The sequence below is a fragment of the Pleuronectes platessa genome, chromosome 4 (assembly GCF_947347685.1).
Source record: "Pleuronectes platessa chromosome 4, fPlePla1.1, whole genome shotgun sequence".
Taxonomy (NCBI): domain Eukaryota; kingdom Metazoa; phylum Chordata; class Actinopteri; order Pleuronectiformes; family Pleuronectidae; genus Pleuronectes; species Pleuronectes platessa.
The window spans coordinates 18,396,005-18,415,973 of NC_070629.1; the positions used below are offsets into that span (position 1 = coordinate 18,396,005).

At 42.2% G+C, this 19,969-nt stretch overlaps 2 protein-coding genes across 2 annotated transcripts in view; both read right to left on the reverse strand.

Moving 5' to 3' along the window:
• ebf2 (EBF transcription factor 2) overlaps positions 1-5,822 on the reverse strand; it is a 28,878-nt gene extending 23,056 nt beyond the window's left edge. The window contains exons 1-4 of the mRNA XM_053420989.1: positions 5,221-5,822; positions 3,280-3,436; positions 1,535-1,598; positions 83-138 (exon numbers count right to left, since the gene is read on the reverse strand). Coding sequence (XP_053276964.1) covers positions 83-138; positions 1,535-1,598; positions 3,280-3,436; positions 5,221-5,354 — 411 coding nt within the window. The 5' untranslated portion in view covers positions 5,355-5,822. The remainder of the gene's footprint in view (positions 1-82; positions 139-1,534; positions 1,599-3,279; positions 3,437-5,220) is intronic.
• Positions 5,823-10,092: 4,270 nt separating this feature from the next.
• On the reverse strand, positions 10,093-16,187 carry LOC128438079 (eosinophil peroxidase). The gene is made up of 14 exons (XM_053420456.1): positions 16,027-16,187; positions 15,715-15,781; positions 15,369-15,456; positions 15,079-15,254; positions 14,852-14,984; positions 14,299-14,428; positions 13,892-14,098; positions 13,431-13,779; positions 13,168-13,328; positions 12,671-12,929; positions 12,297-12,467; positions 11,976-12,213; positions 11,662-11,861; positions 10,093-11,437 (listed from the first exon to the last, which is right to left on the reverse strand). Exons 2-14 carry the CDS (start codon positions 15,779-15,781, stop codon positions 10,989-10,991), a joined length of 2,628 nt encoding a protein of 875 aa, XP_053276431.1. The 5' UTR covers positions 16,027-16,187; the 3' UTR covers positions 10,093-10,988.
• Between the last annotated feature and the right edge of the window lie 3,782 nt (positions 16,188-19,969).

A 19,969-nucleotide genomic window follows, 5' to 3' on the forward strand; every position in this document is an offset into this window, starting at 1 on the left:
TCATGTAGAAACGATAACACGTCTATTAATGTAGCTGGAGGTGGAGTCCACGTCAAGAAAACTTAAGGGAAAGTTTACTAACCTGTTTGGTGACAGAGTCGATGAGTCGTGCATAAAGATCTTGCTCTGTTCGGACCCCTGCACAAAGAAAACACAGAAATGAGTTGCTAATAAGGGCTCAAAAAGTTAGTATGGGCACGAGTAAGGTTTTTAATGTCAAATTTTTATCTTTAATTAATTTTCCAAAGAAATGTAATATATGCACTCGGTGAGTTGATGAGAGATCAAGCTAAATCACCATAAAAGAAGAAGCCGTATTTGTGCCTAAACTTGTTACCCCACTCAAATAAAGAGAAGTCCAATGCGCTGAATATTCTCAAAATGAAATGGAAAGATTTATGATATCAATTTTTTTTAGGACAAGTGCTCAGAAAAAGCACTGAACTCTGTCCAGCAAACATGGAGGAATAAGATTGGCATGCAGTTCATATTTTCTCTCTGATGGTTTCTGAGGGGATTGGGAGTTATTTGATGTTTGATGATTATTTCTCATGTTCTGCTTTGAGGCCAGAATTTACAACCAGATTCTCACGATTTGTCAGACTTGTTATTCTTGTGGTTATTTCTGTGTGAACGTTTGTTTTATTGTGAGGTTCTGTTGACCGATGTGAGACCAGTTGAACACCAACAGGTAAAATAGCATCACAGTATGTTGAGGGATTACATTTTTTAAATTACACTTTTTATGCTTGTTTCTGACTTTTCTGTGATCAGTGAGTGAGACTTCTAGAATCACCTGAACCCTCTGGATGCTCTGGAACTCCCAACGTAAATCACACCGGTGAGGGAAACGACATGTAATGAATTGCTTCTTGAGAAAGGAGCGCATTACTCAAGGAATTTTGATAGAGACTTTGTAGAGTATTGCTTTTAAAAATGTGTTCTCCTCATCAAAGTCTCGATTGAGATGCCTTTGATATCGCTCGGGGGACGGGGATGAGAGGAGGGGATGTATAGAAAGTGCTTTTGGTGCGTGTGCTTGCATGTACGGGCATGTGTGTGTATGTATGTGTATGGGGAGTGTATGAGGGGGTTGCTCTAGAACATGTCTTTTATCTTCTCTCCCATGGGTGCCAGTGCGATGGCAGAGTAGGGGCAGCAGTGGCTCATGGGAACCAAATTTCTCTGTGTATCCCCCCGATCTGATGTTGAAGCACCATGGGGGGGTTGGAGGAGTTGGGCGGCTGAGGAGGGGAGCGGGGTAGCAACATGTACCTCATTGCTATGTGTACGCGCGAGCCTGGAAGCGGATCCTCGCGCAGCTGAGCATCGAATTGTACAAACCCCAGTGAGGAGCTCGGAGAAAATAGTTAAGGCAGGAGAGGATGCAGAGGGAGATTACTTTGGAAAAATGTGGGTGGGGTTGGCGCACCAGGGTCATTGATGAACTGTATGCATAAGTGTGAAATTAGACACCTCAGAAGCCAAAGAATCGACCTGCAACCCATGAGAGCTCGTGATTGACCCTACTCACCGTTGCTGTAGAGGAGCTGCAGCTTGTAGTGCGTACCGTTGTTGGTCTTCTCTCCTGTCTGCTCCTTAGAGAGAGAATGGGGCGGACAGACAAAACGCAGGGCATGCAGTTAGGCACATCTGTGGCACAGATAAGTACAGCTGGGCATCCCCATGCAGTGTTAAGCACATTGAGTCTCTCCTAATCCTGCAGCTCGTCCCTTCCCCGGCAGCAGCATCGAGATCAGGGGGCTGTCGGCTCAAAGCCTGTGTGGGGCGCTGCGTTGTGCTCACAGGCGGCGTGTTTAACCTTGAGTGGGATGTTCTTTGTTGAGGTTGAACTATCATGTCTCAAAAGAACTCCTAAAACCTTGCATTTAAATGCAGGGGTCCTCAGAGCAACAAGGTAGTACAGGCAGGGTTATATGTGTGTGTGAGTGCCAAGTGTGTTCTAGTGTGGAAAGTACTGTATGTGAGACTGAGCAGCAGTCGAGCTTGACAGAAAAACTTCCTTTCTGCTATCCCTCCTTCCCCGCGGGCTCTCCACCAGCCATTCGCTTCTTCCTTCTCTCCTCCCTCTCTGTCTCTTGTTCCCCCTCTTTCTTTCTCCTCCTCTACCTCTCCTGGTCTTTCTAAGTGGTCTCAAAGGAATGCTCTCTGGTCCAATAACCCAGGAGGCTGGCATCGCCGAGACGAGAGCGAGAGAGCAGCAGCGAGAACGAGTATGTTGGTGGAGGAGGAGGAGGAACCAGGAGAAGGAGACAGTTGCAAGACGAAGGGGAAGGCGTGAGGGAATTAAGATGCAAGGAGATAAGTTGGAAAGTAGCGGAGCTCAAAAAACTTAATATCAGAAGCGAGAGTGAGACACATCAGGAGATAAATGGATGCCTGGCTTCATAAGTTTTTGTAAATATACACAGAGGAACATTTATTTCGCCTTGCCATCACTCTACCTCGCCATAATTACAAAGCAAAAACAGATGCCAGGGTAACCATGCAGAAAATGAACTCCTCCGCTGCCGCCATATCACTCTGCTCTGGCCTGTGTGGCACTGAGGGGAGCGCACTGACAGCTTTCAGGCCTTGCATTAGCGCTTCCATTTACCCCCCCTTCAGAGGGGAACTATATTTGAACTTTCGGGATGGCGAACTCTTGTCTTTCTCACGGTGGGGAGAGATGTCGCCGCTTTAGGAGGGGTCCTCTCCCCTCACCACAAGGCAAAAACATCCATCAACACTGGGCATAAGGCTCCCTCTCCAGGCTGCCTCCCCTCTCCACTCTCTTTCTACCTCAACACTTCACCCCTTCTTTATTTTAGTCTTGTCCAACCTGAGGAATCAAGTTCCCCCCACAGCAGTATTTAGAGTAGAGGGGGTGCATGAAGGAAAAGACACTTTGATGATTAGTTCCCTGTATAACTAAACAGGAGCGAGCACAATTTGCATTTTAAAAAGTAGTGATGTCCTCCTAATGAGGCAAGCTGCTAATTAGTCATTAGATATTCCTTTTCAATCCCACTTCATCAGCTCATCGAGGGTAAAGCTTGTGTAAACATGTAGCCGTCAGCTGTTCGATATGCTTGGCTTTACTGGGGATGGGGAAGAACAAGTCGAGCACCTGGGTGCAGCCGAAATATCGCGTCTCTCACTAACACGTCCCGTTGTTATTCACAGTTTTTCCTCAGCATGTTTGAAACTGTGGAGATGACAGCTGTGTAGCTGGCTAATAAGATCCCGAGGTAAACACTGAGAGACACGCTCACACACCTTGTCATGCTCAACAAAGTCCACAAACGAGGTCCTCTCCACCTCCACAGGTTGGCCGTGTCTGTCGTAGAGCGCCAGCACAAAGTGGAAGAAGTTGGACTTGCGCAGATTGGAGGGTGGCTGCTTCTCAAAGTGAGCCCTGGACAGAGCCACTCCACTGTGAACACAACAGAGAGAGAGAGAGAGAGAGAGAGAGAGAGAGAGAGAGAGAGAGAGAGAGAGAGAGAGAGAGACAGTCAGCTCACATGCACCTTCATGAGATCAAAAACCATTCATGTTGTCTTATATAAACTGCACTGCTGAATATAAAGGATGTCTTTGACTGAATTAGCATCTATCAATGCAGAGGCCTGTAATCTGTTAGCGGTTGAATATATTTTATCTAGATTAAACTTATCTAACTGAAGACCAGTCTTTTTCATCTGCTGCTTTAAATGATTAAAACTATATTAACATGCATTTCAATTATGTTTGATTTACTGGCACTGTAAAGGCACTTATTGAAATATATAAATGGTTTTAAAATCACATTGTTTTCTAATTAATTCCAAAGTTTTCTATCTCAAACTAATTATTAAAACATTTATCCACGCAATATTGTACTTAATAAATACATTATTTATGAATACTTTGTTTTCTTATAACTTGAAGGCCTTTTTATCCCATCTATATAACAGCTTATTATGAACCAGGAAATTACACAAAGACCAGGAGGAAAAAGAGGAAAATATAAGGAAAAGCAAAAGATTTAGCTAAAAGAAAACAAGAAAGGTTGAAGGTTGAATTAGCTCTTTTGATTGAGACAGATGTTGCAGCATCTTGTTTGAAAAATCGGCCACTGACTGTTGAATTTAAAAAAACACATTTAATCAGTGTTTTACGTCAGATTAACATAAAAAAACATGATCAAATCTGAAGGAGAGTCTTTCTGTAAATATAATGTAGGGCTTTAGATTTTTTAGATCATTCATAGTTGAGTATATTATTGATTTTGTTGAGACAGACACATTTCTTTTAAGAAAAAAAACCGCATGGATTAAATTTGTTCATATATAAACTGCATCAATTTACCTTTGTTAAATTACCTGAAATTATAACGTAAATAGAATCGTTTATGTCAGGTAATAATCTTACAGTGCGAATTACGCCATAATAACGTTCGGTCATTAATTGCTATTTTATTATCATTATTATTTATTAGGATTAACTTGTTGCCATTTATATTTCTCCTCATCCTGCAGCGTTTTTATGGCTGATTTCTACTCTTCGGTTTGTAGAATGAAAACACTGATGAATGGTTGATGGAGTAATTATAAATGTGAAGAGGATGATGGAACATCGAGTGAAATGTGAGAAACAGGATGAAGAAGAAGAATGATTCACATCTGCTGATGAGCAGAGACGTTAAGTGGCCGATGTTCTATTTTAGATGGAAAACATCAGCAACATCAGCTGAAATCGCTGCTCGTAGGAAAATAGACTGTGATGTTGTCCCTTATACAGAGACATTTGAAATGATCTTAAATGTAATAGTATGAACAAAAAGTGTTTAACCGAGCTTTTGCACATCAGGAAATTCACAGATCACATGACTTTAAATCCAAGTCAAAGTTCTGATTATTAGTTTTACGTTTTGCAACATGGCTCAACTTTCTTTATGTTCACAAAACCAGGGCTTTCTTTAAAACATTTAAATAATAATAACAATTATAGAGACGTGTTCTTCCATTCAATATCAAGCAGTTTAATTGAAGAGGACTCGTGTCATCTTTTGCAACAAGTAGTTTACAGTTATTTTCGGACGCATGTTCACATGTTAAATATTCAAATAATATGAACTATATTGTGATAATGAAAATAACAGTTGTCAGGTTTGTGAAGAGCTTGAGTCTAAATGATGAGCTGCGGACATGTCAACAGATGAGTTGGTTTGTACTGTACCTTTGCGCTGCGACGTTCGCGTCCACAACCCCGACATTACGCACCCAGGACCGGATCGGGTCCATCTCCTCTCCAAGACTTCTCTCTTTTAATCCGCTCGCTTCTCGTATCAGATGCTCCTGAATTCCGAACATTTAAACCCCGTCCTATTGCGTGGTGCACTTTTTAGGAACTTATAGGGGGAAATGTAAAAACTGTCTTTGGAGAGCTGAAGCACTTTGGCAAACAACAGAAGGTCCACCCCAAGAATCTGCGCTCCTCCAGAGCTCCACAATAAAAACAGAGAGTGCACGCGGCTCTGAGGGATAAATGACCGGTGCTGTGGGATGTTTCACAGGGCGTCTCAAAGAAAAAAGAATCCTCACAGAGTTTCTTTTAAGGCTCAAACAATGATAATAAATACACTCCCCCACTGATTGCGAGCATTGTCCAAGCGCAAATCTCCTGCGTCAGTTGGAGCGCAAACGATCACCTGCTCGGTTGGATGAACTCCTCGCACAGTCTGCAGCTCCGTCTCAGGATAATGTTTAAATGTCAGTGTGCAGAAAGTCTCCCTTTGTCAAGAGGCCGGACCGGATCAAAACAGTTGATCCGAGGGCCAGGAAGCTTCGCAGTGAACCGCTGTCTTGAAGCATGAATGAGACCCTCTGCCGGGATAGAGCGTGGAGGAGGGGCTTTAGTGCCATATGGGGAACCGATTGTTGAAATGGATGCTCTCATTGGTGTAAAGTGCATCCGTTGTTTGGACTTCTGCCACATTCAGCATCCAACCGGTGACTCCTTCTGTAAACTTTTCACACACGTTAACTTCGAGCAGGGTGACCAGGCAGGGGAACCAATTCTTGACGTTTATATAGAGAAAGTGTAAACCCCAGATAGTCATTTAAGAAATAAATAAATATTAAAAGTACACCTATTATTGTTATTATTTAAATTTATAAGTGAATAATGCATGTGCAGGTCAAGAGATGGGTTAAGCCTCTGAGATCAATAATATTCTCATTAGTCAACATCAAAATCAATGCGTAAATCTCATAACGTGTGTATTTCAATCACTAATTGTTTTGTATTTACATGTATTTATTAATCCCAAAGCCACTTGTTAATTGTGCTTTTCATTCATTGCTCACCCAACCGGTCGAGGCAGGTGACAGCCAACTTCGAGTCTGGCTCTAAGGTTTCCTCCAGTTAAGAAGAAGTCTTTTTTCTGTAATGGTTTTCCCATTGGTGGAAACGTTGCTCTATAACTTTCAAGGTCTCATCCTCACTATATATAAAGTGCCTTGATATAATGTACGTTATGATTTGGAGCTTAGATGCACATATGTTGAATTGAATTGTCCTCTGCTCCGAACAGTGTCCGCAGCAGCAGATCCTGTTTGGTCTTTTCACTCCAGTCAAGCATTCAACACAAGTGCGCTCTCGACGGGCGCGCATTCAGCAGCTCTGCCGTCTGCCGCTTTGAACGCACTGATTCCGCTGAGGAGGCATCGCATCAGTGTCAGCGGCAACAATGGACGTCTGGTTGCTCCATCAATCTCCGCCAGCAGCGCGCAGGGCCGCGCTCTGATTGGCGTCCGGAGCGCAGCCCGACAGTGGGCCCGAAATGAGCTCTTAATCAATGCAGGAGAAGCGTCTCCTCAAATCCACACTACTCATGCATTCAGTCAAGGGCCACATGTAAAATGTAATATATATATATAGATAGATATATTTATGGGAAGGGATGTATTTCGATATTAAAGTAATTAATTGTGACAAAGTTAATCGAGCTGCTTATTTGGATAATTTTATAGAAAGGTCTTGGAAAAAATGAACTGCACTAACTAACTAAAAGTGTTTGCTACATAACCCCAATGTTTTCTTTTCTCAATGATGTAAATAAATAAAAAACTAAATGTCAGACATTTGTTCTCTAACTTTCTGTGGTTTCTTTTCAGCCTCAACAAAACGAAATTAAAGCTTCAGCGTGTTCTGGAGCAGTTTTTTGCTGCCAAGAAATTAATTTCCGCTCCCGTTCGTTTGGTGTTGAAAAGGAAAGTTTTTTTTTCTTCTCCATCCTTGGTTCCTCGCCCCTCACCGAGACCATTGTCTCTGTGTGGAGTTTGTGTGCCCGGACAATGAATGTAAATCTCCCCCCTTTGGAACCCGCCCCAACCCACCATCTGCCAGCGCGGGACAAAGTCAGATGTTCCCCCAATTATGAGAGCAGTCTTGGGGAATCCATGCTCCCGAGTCCCCGCCCTGTCTACGTCCCTCACACACTTCCCCAAAAACATGATTGACAGCTCCATTTAACCGTGAAAAATCTAAATATGATGACACACACTTAAATATGAAATTCCTCCAGACGCTGCTAATCTTCTGCCGGTCGGACGTGCGCTCTCAAATTGCGCACATGGATGTATTGGTTCTCTAACAGGAGGAGCACCTCTTGAACTCTGCAGACCGATCAAGGTTTGTTTAATGCCTTGTTGAAAACATTCAATTGACGCCGAGTGAACGGACGCGTGCGCAAAATTGAAGTTAATAGATTTAAAGCTGGAATTGAGCGGAATGCACCATTGCGCAGCGATAGAGGTTTTAGAAACAGTTTCTCCAGTGTGTAAAACACAACGAATATTAGTGAGGCCATGGTGGTGAAATCCTGAATCATGTTGAAATAAGCCAATCAGAAAGGTTTCTGAGATTGTTTTCTATCAAGAAGCCCTTTGGACTTATCCCATTTCAGAAAAGGTGTATTCATCCATATATCCACTTAGGTTATTTATTTGAATTAACAAGGCTCTGAATTTAATAAGCTATACTTTTAATTTAACTTGTCTAAAGACAAAAAGAGGGTTATAGAGTTATGGCTGCAACCCATCTCAAGCTCAGCTTCACAGAAAGTTTTAGATGTGGCAGAAAAAAACTGGTCGTGCAGCAAAAGTGAACAGAAGAAACCTTTCTCTCCTCTGCAGTGTTGTGTGTTTTGCAGTGGATTGCAGTCTGTGGGCAGTCCACGTGTCTCTCCACAGGTGCGAGGGAGACACAGGGAGGATGCGTGCGCCCTGATCATCCATACAACCCGCCAGGACCTGTCCAATACAAGTGTGTGGTTTTGTCTCATTTGGCCAAGCTGTGAGCAGCAAGGGGCGAAAATTAGGGAGGGGGGAGGAGATTAGTCAAACCACAAACGTCTTTCTAATCAATTTAACCCGTTGAGTCGGTCAGCCCGTGCGCTTCAGGGTGGAGGAGGTGGAGGAGGGAGGGAGAGGATCAGTGACTGCTTAACCAAACAATGGGGTATCGTGTGCCGCTCGTCCTCTCCAGCATTCCCCTGCTCCCAGGGGACACCCGGAGCCACTCTCTGAGGATGGCACGGTGTCCACGGAGGTCAGAGGGGGGCGTGGCGTGTGTGTGTGTTTGTGTGTGTCTGCGTGTGTGTGTGTGTGTGTAAGTGTGTGTGTGTGTGTGTGTGTCTGTGTGTGTGTGTGTGTGTGTGTGTGTGTGTGTGTGTGTGTGTGTGTGTGTGTGTGTGCGTGCAGGGGGATGCTCTGGGGGTGCAGCAGCTGGTCCCCGTCCCTCCTCTCCTCCGCTGAAAACAACAGAGCTGCTGCGGCCCACCACCCTCCCAATCGATCGCCACATATTGCTCTTGTTTTGGTTTTGTTTACTTATTTAGGCAAGGGATTGGGATCCCCTGGGGGGAGCGACCACATTTAGACCCATTCCTCAATACAAAAAAAACTAAAATCCCACAAAACTTCTAACACACATTTGGATCCATCTCAATACAAGAGCTGCACTTAAATCAAATCCTCCAAGGAAAATACACAAGGCAGCTGTATGAGAGAAGCCTGAAGAGGACTTTGTCAGAGTTATTGTAATAAAAACGTTCACTTTAGTACTTCTGAATATCACACTTTGTAAGACCTGCATCACTATTACAAGTGTGCAATGGTTTTTAAGTTTTATAAAGTGAGACATTTTTGGTGTTCTGGAGAATTGGGTGAATATATTTTTTACCTCCAGCATCTGCTCGGCACATTATTCCAAACTTTGATATGCTGAACCTCTCACACCACACACTCTGTCTCATCATATAACATTAAAAGCACATGTGCAGTTAAAGACATTTATGATGTTTCCCCTTTTACTGAAGTGAGTTAAGTTATTCATTGTGTCATGCAAGTGCCCACTTGAATGTGAAAGACTCCAGAAGTACTGTCGAGAGGTGGTTCAGCATTTGTCTGACAGGAAACCAACTTATTACAAATAAGCACATTATTGTCTTCATAATGTCCCAGTTAATACCCAGGCAGTGTTTTGCCACTAGGCTGTGTGTCATCTTGATTTGACTTGATGTGATTCAACAGCTGAGTATAGTGCTTTTAGCTTGTGAGTGAAGCAGCAGCAAACAGGTTTATCGTCCTTATGCAGGTTTTTTACCAGGGTTTGGGTGAACACAAGGGTCTGGTGTGTTCCACCTCAGCCTTTTTCTGTGGCAAATATTGATAGTTATCGGATTGCCGGTCGGATTTAAGTCTGACAATAATCATTTTGAGATTTGGCCCTGTTACCTTCTGGTTTTTGTTGTTGTCCAAAACAGCAAGTGACTCCACGTGAATCTGTCTGCGTTGTGAAGTGAACATTTGTTTTAAGAGGAAAAGCCAGTGTGTGGAGTTTGACTGGAGATGCCCTATTGCATTTTTAGGTTTACCTGAAGGCCACTGTAGATTCTTCTACACACTTGGAAGGAGAGACACACTGAACCTTTAAATACACATTCACAAAGTATTCATTTCTACACCTGCAAAAGCATTTTTCGCATGTTTAATTATTTCTCTGTTATAGATTCTCTATTATAACTCTCTGAAGTATGCAGAAGACTTTTTTTACACATGCACAAAATATGACCTTTATTTGATATTCAACAGTGCTTACACTCCAGTTTACATACTTTCAAACTCTTCAACCGCCTCTTCACACATATTCAGGACATCATCAAAGTTTAGCTTCAGGTTTTACAAAAGGCGACCAACCCACTGCAGTTTCTTCAGAATTGGTATTTCCTCCAAATTATTTTGTAATTAATTCATATCCTAGTTTGTAGCAACACAGATGTACTGAAGGTCAAATCCACCTATACTCATTATCATTATCTTCTTGACCATTTGTATACAGAGCAGCTTTAAATGATGCTGGTGCCAGCCTTCCTGTCCTTGTTAAGTTGTACACCACTGCCATCTGCTGGTCTGCCTACAGACATCGTCCGCTGGGTCTGCTAACTAACATTATCTTCCATTTGTTCTGTATCTTTATAATAGTCTTTAAGATGCAGAAGTTAATCTCCACACCAAGAATGAATAATGCCCGAAATAAAGTGACTCAAAGTCATACACTTACTTTTGGAAGAAATAAAAGAGTGTCATCGAAAGATCAGCAAAAAATACAGCTTTTGCAATTGTAGCTTAATTAACTTATAAGATTCACTTTTCAGATTTAGCAATTATCAACTCAAATAATTTTAGGTCATTTTTCACAGTCTTCCAAAGGCAAATAACAAACATGTGTGATAACTACTGACTTTTTTAAGATTCGTCTCCAGTGAAGGTACTAGTCTATAATTATCCTCTGACCATTCCATGTAAAGCTTTTAAACTATCTTAAACTTAAGCTTTGTTAGACACTTTGCTTTCTGTCAACAAAGTTCCGAACAGAAATTTGTGACTTCAACAAACTTAGCGTTTCTCTGCTACACTTGAACGTGCAGTGTTTTGAGGATGTCAAGGAGCAGTTTTGTCAGCAGTCTCCGGCTCAGTGAACAGCAGATGCCCTGAAAAGAAGCTGTCACTGGTCAGACCGTTGCCATCATGGTTGGCCAACAGATAGACCTTGTCTCCCTTCCCGAGCTTTACATACACGTTGCCACTTGCTGTGATGCGGTTGCTTTGCCGGGTGGTAAATGAGTGCACGATCAGTTCTCCGTTACGCATCAGATCTATGCTGGCAGCGCTCCTGAAGATTGTGCAGTGGAACTGGAACTCATAAACACCGGGTTGCTCACAGATGAAATATCCTGTTGATACATCATAGCTATTCTGTCCATTGTAGATTACCTCTTGAAATGGAATTGGCATGCCAGCTGCAGGAAAATTGTTGCCCAGTCGCACAGAGAAGGCAACGTTGTTTGCAATGTGAGGGGGTATAGTGGGTTTAGGGGTGGCTGGGACTCCTGTGAATAAAGAAATGGGTACAATCAATCCAGAGAACTATTCCATTTTAATTCATCTTAGTATATCAATTTCAATATTTTTGGATAATCAAACAGGGAGTAGCAAATTTATTGGGTAATCTATGTGAATCTACAGAAAAGTCAAGGGAAAAAATCTGTTATCTCCAAAGTACTTCATGTTGCCTGGGATGATCCTCTGTCAACTGTGACAGAGAGGAACTCACCATCATCCTTCCATGGGCTGAGGTCAAAGGCTGGGATGTCGCTACACTGAGTGTATCCTGACCCACGAGGCCGGTACTGGAAGGGTCTTTTAGGCAACTCAGTGATACCGGTGTTGTCACAGATGATGCGGGCAAGTGATGTTTCCCTCAGGGACGCCCTCTGAGCGTCAGTGAAGACTCCATCGTTCTCCCACCAAAGTCTGAAATTTGACACTTTGTTGTCATTCTAAGTCCCTGGTTGTATAAACGACTCTAAAGGTGCAGTTAGGTTAAGTAATGTCGACATAATCAGAAACATGAGTTGGATAATATACCTGTCTCCCTGGCGGATCTTCTGGAACTGAGTGGCAATTAGGCAGGCAAAGAGGGGTCCCACTCTACCACCGCGGACAAACGGCTCAGCCACTCCTCCCATCCACACGTCGATGTTGTCAGGTGTGTGATAGAGATCCAGAAGTTTCTTTGCTATATATGTGTTGTTCAAAACACTTGCCAGCTCTGTCAGATTTTTGGGTTGCGAGAGCCCACAGTGTTTGCGCCATTTGTTGTATCCTAAAAAGAGCCACATGTTCAATTTGACACATAGGCCTTAACAAAGATGAAGGATACAAACTGTATAAAAACCAAATAAATACCTGGAAGTCCATGGTCTCTGCCTCTCTGCAAATTAAGAGCGGCCAGATCAAGCGCCAAATCATTGGAGAACTTGAACAACTGGTTCCTGAGCTCCTCAGGCATCATGTGCTTCTGTGTAGACAGCTTGGCCGGGCGGCCCATTAGCCCACGCAGGATTGGGTCCAAACCACCTAAGGAACGTAGACAATCATTTAATGATCAGTTGAATCTTACTTCTCTTTAGGGAAAGACTAAGAAGTTTGATCCATGAGTAGTGCACTGTAGATGAACGGTTGCAGCAGTTGAAGCCAATTGTTTCCACAAAGGCAGTAAAGTGGTTAAACGCTGATTTTCCATTGAGCTGAATCCTAAAAATTAGGGACTGTGGCCATACCTTCAAAGATCACCCTCCATGGTGTGAAGAAGGCTCTGTGCAGAAGAACGTCGGGATAATCAGGGTGCTCCTGGTATTTCTCATCAAGACGGTAAATAAATGGCTGAACCATCAGGTGAGCAAATCTGTAGGCAGCTGTTGCAAACACATTGGAGATGCTGGGGTCCACACGTTCATCATAACCAGGGTAGGTGGACAGCTGCTTCGCAATAAAGTCTGGACCTACAATGTGGAGCAAGTAGTCTCTATAAGTGAGAACCTGAAAAACAAAAGAGAAACTGAGTCAGTTGAAGCGCACATAAATGCAAGACTTGTGCTGCTCATGCAGCTAAGCTGTGACAACCCTCTCTCGCTAAGCTGCTAGCAGTCAGCAGCATTACATATTGACTGTAATTGTAGTCACTGGTTAAATCTGTTTAAAATAAATATTTTTAGGACCAAGTGATGTGTGGTTTTCCCTCCTTTGTGCAGCCTTGAGCTGGGTTGTGACTAAGCACCTGAAAGTATGCTCCATTGATCTTGCGGGCCTCCTGGTAGAGCCTCTCCCCGTCCCAGTGAGGGTTGAGTTTTTTCAGGGCATGTACCAGACGGTTGTGCTCACGCATCAACAGTGTGTGCAGAGAGGTCAGAGCGATGTTCTCATTGACGCGTTCATCACCTGGGAGGCAAAGCATAAGAAAATGTTTTAATAATTAGAACCACAATGTGTGATTGAAGCTTGCAATGCCCTTTGCATGTCAACATATTTGCCTCCACTCACCAGCCAGAAAGCAGGGCACCTCCTCGGCATTGACGTTCTTAGAAATGCGGGCTCGTGTCGCGCACATGTTGGCACCTGTGGCGGCGAACGGCAGGAGATCGCGGCCATTGTCTTTGTGCTTTGTGTTGACCCTTAAAAGGCCCCTCTCTTTACGAAGGAAGCGAGCTTTGGTATGATCTGAACCGTACACCTGGCCCAAGTCAAGGAAAGCTGTGAGAGCGTTCATCTGCTGACGAACATTGCTGGCACCGAAGAGGTGACCTGTGTTGCCAGAACCACATCCTGCTGCTGAGCGGAAGAAGGGCATGCATTCGGAGTGATTGCCGAAGCGGGGGTCTCCACTGGGGATCTGTTTTGATGACAACAGGCGGTATTAGTGTGTGCGTGTGCGTGTGTGTGTGTGTGTGTGTTTGTACTTTTGGGATAACTTGTCTCTTGGTTTCTAATGTAATGATACTGACCTTGATGGGGAAACAGGGTTCTGTGCGTTCGCAGCTCTTGTCACAGTTGATACCTTTACTAAATGAGCTGATGGCAGGAGAGTGAGGAGTGAAGGTCAGGTCGTGGTCGGTCCATTGGCCGTAGATTGTCACCAGGAAAGTGTACAATGGGTCACTCTCCACATCAGCATTAGCTGTGCTCATAATATGGTTGGACACGTCCCTCACCTGTGGATTTGATGTAGACAATCAGCACCTTGGTGAAAATTTGTGACCACCTCTTATTTCTGAAAATACATGAAGCATCACTACGGATGTGATTACATTTTCAGTTCCTGCTTCCTTTCTTTACTGGAGCACTGATCATCTCTGTACTTTCTACTACTTACTATTCATTTACATTTAAAATATATATTTAACTACAGTACCAGTGGCAGCAAATGGTTGTTGATCTTGTGCTTAGGGTCCCATCCTTTGGGCAGAGAGATATTATCCTGGTACTCAGCAGGAAGCCAGCGGGTGAAAGGTGTGTTAGCAGACCCCCAGCGAGAGTGTTTTCTGTGAAAAAATAAATCCTTCGTTGTCTTTTTGTCTTTTACATGATTGTACGTGGACTGCCCACAGACTGCAATCCACTGCAAAACACACAACACTGCAGAGGAGAGAAAGGTTTCTTCTGTTCACTTTTGCTGCACGACCAGTTTTTTTCTGCCACATCTAAAACTTTCTGTGAAGCTGAGCTTGAGATGGGTTGCAGCCATAACTCTATAACCCTCTTTTTGTGACATGTAGGCTACCGGTCTTTGACATTACTGGTGCTATTTTTCAAAAGGAATGTTACTGCTCCAATTATACACAATCATTCGAATATCTGTATTTGGTAAATTAATTGAAGAAAAGGACAGAACTGGGGAGAAATTTTCAAATTGGCCCGATTTGCTCTCCCTGGCTCCTCCGTGAACTCCTCAGAAGCGGCCTCACCTGTTGTTGCAGACATTGCTCGCAGGGCGAAACTTGTCTAAGTTTGGAGTGGTGCGGCAGGAAGGGGCCCGATGCTGGGGAGAGCAGCCTGTTAGATTGGCAATGACCTGCAGCTCCTCTTCAGAGATCAGATCTAATTCAAACGAGCAGAGAAATGTCAACTCAGCTGTCTCCGAATGGCAAATATTTGTCGGTGAAGTTGGGGAATGTGTGAAGGTTACACACACCTGTGGCGTTGATGGAGCGTTTTTGACGTCTTGTCAGAGAGTGCTTGAGCAGTGACACAGTGATGTCCATATAATCTGCAGCCCGCACGGCAATGCGGGTCAGCCCAGCAGGCTGCTTCAGCAACCGCAGCATGTCCGAAGGGTTTGCTGTATTCCTCCTCACACGGGCAATGCTCCTGTATACATTTCATTCAAAATATCGTCAGTGTCATTTTATAAAACTGATCGATGCCATTTTTGAATAAGCGAATAATTGACAATACACAAGTCCAGACAGTTTTTACACCTACTCTTTTCGGGAGGATGCATAAGTGTTGTCCACAGTGGCCTTGGCCGCAAGCACAGCTTTCTCAATAACACTCCTGCTCAAACGAGATTCTGAAAAATAGTAATGATATGAGAATAAATGAACAAATAAATAAAATAGATTTGAAATATTATTGATAATGATTTAGTTACCATTATCACTGGCCTTTTAAAATTTCATTCGTGTCACAAAGTCTAAGTATTTTACAAAACATTTATGGAAACAACTTGAAGAACAAAACATTTCGGTGTTCAAGACAAAAATGAAGGAATAAATATTTAGATCAATAATGCATTTTTTCAGCTGTTGATAATAGAGGCAACACTCACCTGCATTTACTTGACATTGCATGAACAGGTAAAGACCCGCAGCCATCACACACAGAAAGTGATTCATCTGAAGAAAAAGAAAAGAAAAAGTATTCACCACATTATCACTGTCACTCGTCAAATTATTAAAAACAGTTATTCAGTTATATACATACGTTCATATATATATGTATATTTTGCAGAATTAATGTTAAAATGTTAAACAGTTTGAAAGATATAATGGAAACACGTTTAGTTCAATCTATTAAATTACAGCACATTTACTGTAGGCTATGAAAATAAATAACATGTTAAAAACAAATAAATAATAACCTCTGTAGTTGAAGTTCAAGCTTGGGTCATCTGACGGCGTGTGTGTCATCCAGCTTGAGTGTGAGATGTCCGAGGCTTCTCTGTCTTTATAGTGGCTGAGTATGACATCTCCTGAATCCTCCTTATATAATGAAATCCTTTTCCTCTTCCTCATGCCTCCTCTGCGGAAGAGACTGCATTTCAATTGAGTTCATGTGCTAATGACAGGAAACTGGGCTGTGGCTTTAAAAAAACATCAAGGTTATAATTACTGTGTTATTAATAAGTCAATGATTTCTACACCAAGCACGTAACCTAACCCTAACCCCAACAAACACCTATCCATTGTGTGTAATTGTTGTCATTAGCCTGGAATTCAGTCTGGCACTATTCATGAGGAGCACTTGCTTCTTATGTAACTCTAAATCTTTTATGTTATTTATTATGAAGAAAACATTTACTCTATACATTTTGATTTGTTTATTACTGAGAAAGAGTATTTTTATTTATTTATTTCCCCAAAAAATTACTATTTCACAGGGTTCAGTGTCTTGCCCAAGGACTGAAGAAGCCAGGAATGGAACTGCAGACCTTTTGATTAGTAGACGACCTGTGTACCCTTGACATGCACCCTGAGCCATATTGTACCAGGAGATCTCTTTTGATCTCTAAAACCTCATGTCAGGAAAGGGCCTAGAATCAGACTAATGAAGCTAAGTCAAAGATCAGTCAGGAACCCTCTCTTCAGAAGCAGCTCCATAGTCACATGCACAGTTCCCACTATTTCTAGGATCCGCCAATCTTGTTCTCTGTTTTTTATCTCATCACAATTTGACATGCTTGCTGTGAGCCAATCCCCTGTAAGCTGTTGCTGGGGCCTATTAACCAAAGCCCTGAGTTCACATCACAATACACTTAATTTCATCCAATTTAGTCATTTTTTATTTGTTTCCGTAAGTCTTTGCTGATTGAAATATACACAGCGCTGTATGGCTGCCTGAATATGAGTCTGCTGAATGCATGTGGTTGAATCAGAATCAGAATCTGAATCTGAATCTGAATCTGATTCTTTAAATTTGACCTTTTACTCTTGGTAATTTCCAAACTCTGCAAATGAGTTTCATTACAAGTTGCCATGTTCCTCAAAGCCAAAGACTGCCCTTCATTAAACTCTGTGGGTAGAGCCTGGCATGTGGCCTCGCTGGTTTTCTTTACTGGAAGTTAGTGATAAGATCGTCAGCTTGCGTGTTTATTAAACAGTTCCAAAACTTGGATGAACAATCTGTCTTCATGTAAAAAGTATTGTTGTTGTTACGGCAAAGAAAAAGTAATGCAGAAAAATTATTGTCAGTGGTAATAATATATACTCATTATTAACAGATTTCATTCAACTAAATTTGTTCAGCTAACATTTTAATTGAATTAAAATGCTGTTGTCAGTGATTGTATACAGTGTTAAGCTGATGTTGTGCCATTGTCTGTCAGAAAGAATAGTAACATGAGACTTTTTCTTTTGACGAGCGGTTTCCATGTGTACTAATTACAGGGTGTAAATAAGACAGTGAAGTCTGCAGGTGAAACTGTGTGCTATTGACAGCTCCTCAGTTTCTGAGCATTAAATACTTTGTGGATTAAAATTGGACATGCACATTATCCCAGGAAAATTGAAATTAAATACAACATACTGTAATATTTCCCCTGCATAGTTAAACATTCCAATTGAATTCTCATGCCCCTGTGTCTGAAATATTGAATTTCTCATTGAATATAATAATGAGAAATCAAATAATGACAATAACCAGCAGCTCCTCCTTACTTATTCAATGCAACATTCATATAACTGTAGAATTTAGCATATGATGTCTGGTATTACATCAGCTTTGTTCCTTATATAAGGTATGTTATGGTTCTCGTCATATTTCATTCTGCATCAAGAAATTTGTTCAGGTCTGTCAACGAAATCATTTTAAAGGTTCCCCGGTTCTCGCCAAAGACAAACAGGGGTTTAGCTCCAACACTGCAGAACCTTCTCACTCTCAATAGCACATGTCAGCTGAGTCTGTTCCATTTACACCTACCTAAACATCTCAGTACTGCCCCGCGGGTGGAGAGAAGAGAGCAAGTCTGCATCATCCGAAGTCATAATAAGATTGTTGAGATATCTAAAGAATGATGTTCAAGGTAAAACTTTTAAGGTTTGTCAAACACAATACTATAGGCATAAAAAGACGTTTTCAATTCAAATAATATACCAATCAATCTGAGGTCGTATACGGCCACAGAGGCTGAAACGAGGACATCAGCTTTTGCTTCTTTGTTTTCATCACGTTGCCCTGCCAAAGATATGGCTTTGAATAATAGTTCCAAAAAGGGTAATTAGACCTTATTATACATTTTCAATAATCCTATAGAAAGTATCCAAACTGCAAATGTGGCTTGGTCTGCATCCAGATAACAGGAGCAAAAACATTCCACAAATGCCATCCAATGAGAGCCTCATCTGATGCATTTCATCTTTCTGCAGGGTTTGTGCATTCGGTTTGGGCCGAAGCCTTTAATGTGACACAAATGATACGATGATTGTCGAAGGAAATAATCCTGTGTTAAAACTTTTCTATATTAATATTGACCCAAAACTACAATCTACATTGCATGTTCGCAGCGAAAGACATTTTGGATCAGACATTGGTTTGACAAAAAGTGTGTGTTTAAAAAATGTGTCACATCTAAAAACAAATAGGTTTCCTTATAAAGTCATCGGAGCATTTCATACTTTCATAATTTGGGCACTATGGTTACGTGCCTTTTCAGTGTGTTAGTTAACCGGTTGCCACAGCTGTCCCTCACTGTACTTTCTTCTATTGTCTTGCTTCAATCTTAGATGCTATGGACGGAAAGGGAGCTTCGCAGTGTTCACCTATACGTTGTCTGATGTGCCTTTTGTCAAATGCTCTGCCCCATGGTATTTACATGCAAAGGACTCTCTTTCAAATAACAAAAGAAAAAGGTTTGGGTTCACTGCACTATTTGCAGGCAGGAGGCCGAGCTGTCATCGCAGGTGTTCAGACATGTCATGCCAAGAATCTCCCGAGAATTAGCCCAGGACTTTCTCCACAGTTTGCCTTTCACACATGCACACATATACTCAAAGAGCTTTAGTTTGAACTCCATACGGACACAGCCATGGAAATCTGAGTGGAGATATCGAGTGCTGCTTAAAGCTGTTCACATCCCACCAGTGTCTTTATTTGTCTATCATAAAGTGCTGAAATGAATTTTCAGCCTAGATGATGTTAATATGAAAACTAGATGTTCAGTATCCTTCTCTTAGTGGCATGGCGTTGCAGGAGACATGAACTTCATAAACTTGTATTAGTTCAGTTGAATATAGTTTATTGGTTTGAGTGTGGCTTAGGAAATGCACCACACACACACTGACTTGATTCGGTTGGCAGTGCGCACAAGAATGGTCGAGCCACACCTTGCCCCTACCCACTAAATGGAGAGGGATGGGCTAAGGGTGAAATGGGATTGGGCCTTATTGTCGAGAGTACAAATTCAACCAAAACCTGGTATAATATTAATAATAAAAATCATTTATTTTTATATCATTTTATTCTAAACGTGCCACACACAGACCAGCGCACACAGAAGCTGTAACCAGACGATGCTGAAGATTCTTTTTTATGAAACGAGCATGTAACATTTTAAAAACAAGTTCAACAGCCCGGTTTGCTTTGTCTGACTAACAAACTGGACACTTGTTGACTTTGGCTTTGTTGTCCTCTCTGAAAACACCTGGAGGCAGCATCGAAAACAAAACTTACCGCCCTGATTAGAAATGAGCTCGGCACAATAACATTCCAGGGGGCGAGTCACCCGGTCTTGTTCAATACAACTAAATCTCAAAAGATAATGATCAGTGTGCAGGACTGTGGGCAAGTACAAGATCTAGTTAGAGGCC

What these genes read in the sequence shown, in the direction of transcription:
- LOC128438079 (XM_053420456.1), bottom strand. Translation starts at nt 15,781, where the DNA reads ATGAATCACTTTCTGTGTGTGATGGCTGCGGGTCTTTACCTGTTCATG. An exon ending in GGTGCCCTGCTTTCTGGCTG is followed by an intron (nt 13,329 to 13,430) that starts GTGAGTGGAGGC and finishes TTTGCCTCCCAG; the next exon opens with GTGATGAACGCGTCAATGAG. An exon ending in CAGAGACCATGGACTTCCAG is followed by an intron (nt 12,214 to 12,296) that starts GTATTTATTTGG and finishes GGCTCTTTTTAG; the next exon opens with GATACAACAAATGGCGCAAA.